Source organism: Cavia porcellus, unplaced genomic scaffold (assembly GCF_034190915.1).
Source record: "Cavia porcellus strain 051 isolate PalLab524CR breed Dunkin Hartley unplaced genomic scaffold, mCavPor4.1 scaffold_23, whole genome shotgun sequence".
In the NCBI taxonomy this organism is placed as follows: domain Eukaryota; kingdom Metazoa; phylum Chordata; class Mammalia; order Rodentia; family Caviidae; genus Cavia; species Cavia porcellus.
In genome coordinates, this window is record NW_026947506.1 from 12252914 (window position 1) to 12257084 (window position 4171).

Consider the following 4171-nt stretch of genomic DNA (forward strand, 5'->3'; position numbering starts at 1 on the left):
AAACAGTTTTGTTCAGCTCTCCAAAAAAATCTTAGTAATATGGTTGTCAATACTATATGTGATTTATCTCTTTACAGAAATAACACGTTAGGGAAATCCTATGGACATACATCTTGGAATCAGTGTAAAGGATTCCTTTGTACTGCAGAAGGTAATGTGGATGTGAAAGAAACAGACCACAGTGTTCAGATCCCTAAAAAATATTGCAGTGGAGGGAAACGCTATGTATGTAAGCAATGCAAGAAAGGTTTTACCACACATAGAATTTGTAAGAAACATGAAAGAATTCACAGAGAAGAGAGACCCTACATATGTAAGCAATGTGGTAAAGCTTTTACAACAAGTACATATTGTCAAGTACATGAAAGGCTTCACTCTGGAGAAAAACGTTATAAATGTAAGCACTGTGAGAAAGCTTTCAGCACACGTACTTATTGTGTAATCCATGAAAAACTTCACAATGGGCAGACATTGTATATATGTAAGCAACTTGGGAAAGCTTTTAACACATGTGAATATTTTAAAAATCATGAAAGAATTCACATTGGAGAGAAACCCTACATATGTAAGCAATGTGGGAAAGCTTTTACCACACGTGCATATTGTAAGATTCATGAAAGAATTCACACTGGAGAGAAACCCTATGTATGTAAACAATGTGGGAAAGGTTTCAGCCAATCTGGAAATTGTAAGGAACATGAAAGAATTCACACTGGAGAGAAACCCTATGTATGTAAGCAATGTGGGAAAACATTTACCAAACATAGACATTGTAAAGAGCATGAAAGAATTCACACTGGAGAGAAACCCTACATATGTAAGCAATGTGGGAAAGCTTTTACCCATCGTGGAAATTGTAAGAAACATGAAAGAATTCACACAGGAGAGAAACCCTATGTATGTAAACAATGTGGGAAAGGTTTCAGCCAATCTGGAAGTTGTAAGGAACATGAAAGAATTCACACTGGAGAGAAACCCTATGTATGTAAGCAATGTGGTAAAACATTTACCAAACATAGACATTGTAAAGAGCATGAAAGAATTCACACTGGAGAGAAACCCTACGTATGTAAGCAATGTGGGAAAGCTTTTACCACACGTGCATATTGTAAGATACATGAAAGAATTCACACTGGAGAGAAACCCTATGTATGTAGGCAATGTGGGAAAGCTTTTAACACGCATGCATATTGTAAATATCATGAAAGAGTTCACACTGGAGAGAAACCCTATGTATGTAAGCAATGTGGGAAAGCTTTTACCAGACGTGAATATTGTAAGATACATGAAAGAATTCACACAGGAGAGAAACCCTATGTATGTGAGCAATGTGGAAAAGGTTTCAGCCAACCTGGAAGTTGTAAGGAACATGAAAGAATTCACACTGGAGAGAAACCCTATGTATGTAAGCAATGTGGGAAAGCATTTACCAAACATGGACATTGTAAGGAACATGAAAGAATTCACATTGGAGAGAAACCCTATACATGTAAGCAATGTGGGAAAGCTTTTACCACACGTGTATATTGTAAGAAACATGAAGGAATTCACACGAGAGAAACCTTATGTAAGTAAGCAATGTGGAAAAGCTTTTAACTCACATGGAGTTTGTAAGCAACATGAAAAATTTCACACAGGAGAAAAACCCTATGTATGTAAGCAATGTGGAAAAGTTTTTAAACCACATGGAGTTTGTAAGCAACACAAAAAAATTCACACTGGAGAGAAACCCTATGAATGTAAGCAATGTGAGAAAGCATTTACCACACATGGACATTGTAAGGAACATGAAAGTATTCATACTGGAGAGAAATGCTATGTATGTAAGCAATGTGGAAAAGCTTTTACCACACACAGAGTTTGTAAACAGCATGAAAAAATTCACACTGGAGAGAAACCCTATGTAAGTAATGTGGGAAAGTTTTTACCCAGCATGGACATTGTAAGCATCATGAAAGTTCACACTCAAGATAAACCCAGTGTATATAAGCATCGTGAGAATGGTTTGAGCACACGTACATATTGCATAATGCATGGAAATCTTCACACTGGGCAGAAAACTTATATTATGTAAGGAATGTGGGAAAGGTTTCAGCAGAAATGCTCATTGTCCAATACATGAAAGAATTGACACTTTTGAGAATCCGTATGTATGTAAAGAATGTGGGAAAGCTTTCACCACATATGGATATTCTAAAATACGTCTAAGACTTCACACTGGGGAGAAATCCTATGTATATAACAATGTGGCAAAGCTTTTACCACATACAGTCATTGCAAAACACATAAAAGAATTTGCACTGGGAAGAACTACTGGCTATGTAAGCAAGTGGAGACTCATTCAGCAGCCATAGTGTAAGTGAAATACACGAAGAAACTCACACTAGAGATAAATCCTATGTGTTATGGGAATCCTCTCAACACCCATCATAATTGTTACATATCTGAAAGAGCTCACTGGCCTGAGATCCTCTTTGGATTTGCAATGTGAGAAATACAGCAATCCATATTTGTTGTTAAATACATAGAAAAAGTGTCCCTGGTCCAACAGTTTAGATCTAAGTTTACTTAAATATCCCCAGGAGACATGAAGAAATAATACAGAAGTTTGATGTCAACATTTCTTCACAAATTTTTCATAAATGACAAATCTGAGGTGGGGCTCTCCTCTAGTGCACATGTTGTATGGTTTTCTGTTAATCACTTGTACCTCTCTAGATATTTTAAAGTGTCCTTGTGCTTCAACATGGCATCTTGTAATTAAACATGGTAAACTGAAATGTGCTTTTCACTTTCAAGTATGGAAAGTGACTGTTATAGTCAAGGATTGTGCACAGAGAACAATTGGATTGACAGGAGTTTATAATATTATTTTTGTAATACTCACCAGGAGTTAACACAGGAAAATGCAGGAAGTGTATCTGCAACACCAAAGACATGGATTATTTATTCAAGAGACTAACTCCCACAGCAGCATCCCACAGGATTCCAGATAAAAATCCAGAGCTCAGGACAATGCCTCTTATGAGTCCTACCGGAGGTCCAGAGCCCACAAGAAGGACTCATGGAGTCTCTTTTATGGATCCATTCTAGGAGGACCCAAGGGTCAGTGGTGGAAGCTAGAAAGTCTATGCCAGACTTCCAGGAGAACGTGGCAGATAAATAACAGCAGTTACGAAGGTTCTCTGATATACCCAGCTTAGAATCTAGGAATGGTGCATTGTGAGGACTCCTAAGCAAGGGGAGATATACCCTGCCAACACAGGAAAAAAACTACGCTGAGAGAAACCAACTGGAAATGCAATCCTGGTGCTATAACTGGAACAGATAAAATCACAGCAGGGAAGCTTGAACCCACACCTCTGGAAATCACGATTTGAATTTCCTGCCTCCACTGCTGCTGCATCCCACAGCAGGCAGAGAGATGCACGAAAGCTCTGATAGTGGGAATCAGTGAATGGAGTTGAGAGCAGGACTAGTGGGAGCCCTGCATTGACCTGTGGTGAGTGAAAGGAGTGGGGACCCTTCCATAGACTAGGAGGCTTCAAAAGAGTACATTCCAGGACTTGGCAGGCTAGCCAGAACTGGACATTGCAGTGACTTTAGTCACATATTCCCCTCTCAAGCGGGATTGGTGCAGAGTGTTTGGCCTAGATGACGCCACTGATTAAGACCCTGTAGGCTAACTCAAACCAGGTACCAGTGCCTGGCGGTGCACCCTATCAGTCAAGCCTTCACTAGGTTGTCCTGGAGGGGCAGGCCCAGAGAAGTTTGCCCAGGTCTGTGTTTCCCTAGTACACTGCAGTGGGTGGGAACACCTAGCCAGCAGATTCAAACTGTAATCCACAAAGAAAAAAATTGGGCCTCCTATATATACACTTGTATGGAAGGAACAAAAAGTATGGGAAGAGGGAGCAAGAAGAAAGGGGTTTCAGTCCCCAATCCTGAGAACACTGATCCAAGAAAGGTAAATTCAAAAGAGAATGAGGAGAAAAAACATGCAATATCAGACATGGCACCAATAGACATTAAGTGATATCTCTGGAGCCTCATAGACGAGTTCAAAAGTGAAATATTTAATGAAATAAAGCAACACATAAGTAGAATACTTAAGGGAAATGCTAACCACCACCCAAGAAAAAACAGACAGTAGAATGGAAAAACAGAAAAA

The 4171-nt window shown here is 39.3% G+C and overlaps 1 protein-coding gene across 1 annotated transcript; it reads left to right on the plus strand.

The window, feature by feature from the left end:
• Positions 1–534: 534 nt before the first annotated feature.
• Positions 535–3671, plus strand: LOC134472252 (zinc finger protein 709-like; the record flags this gene model as incomplete). Its single annotated transcript, XM_063233525.1, has 3 exons — positions 535–1521; positions 1608–1694; positions 3627–3671. Coding segments are annotated over 3 exons (1119 nt in total), but the record flags the coding sequence as incomplete, so codon positions are not given.
• Between the last annotated feature and the right edge of the window lie 500 nt (positions 3672–4171).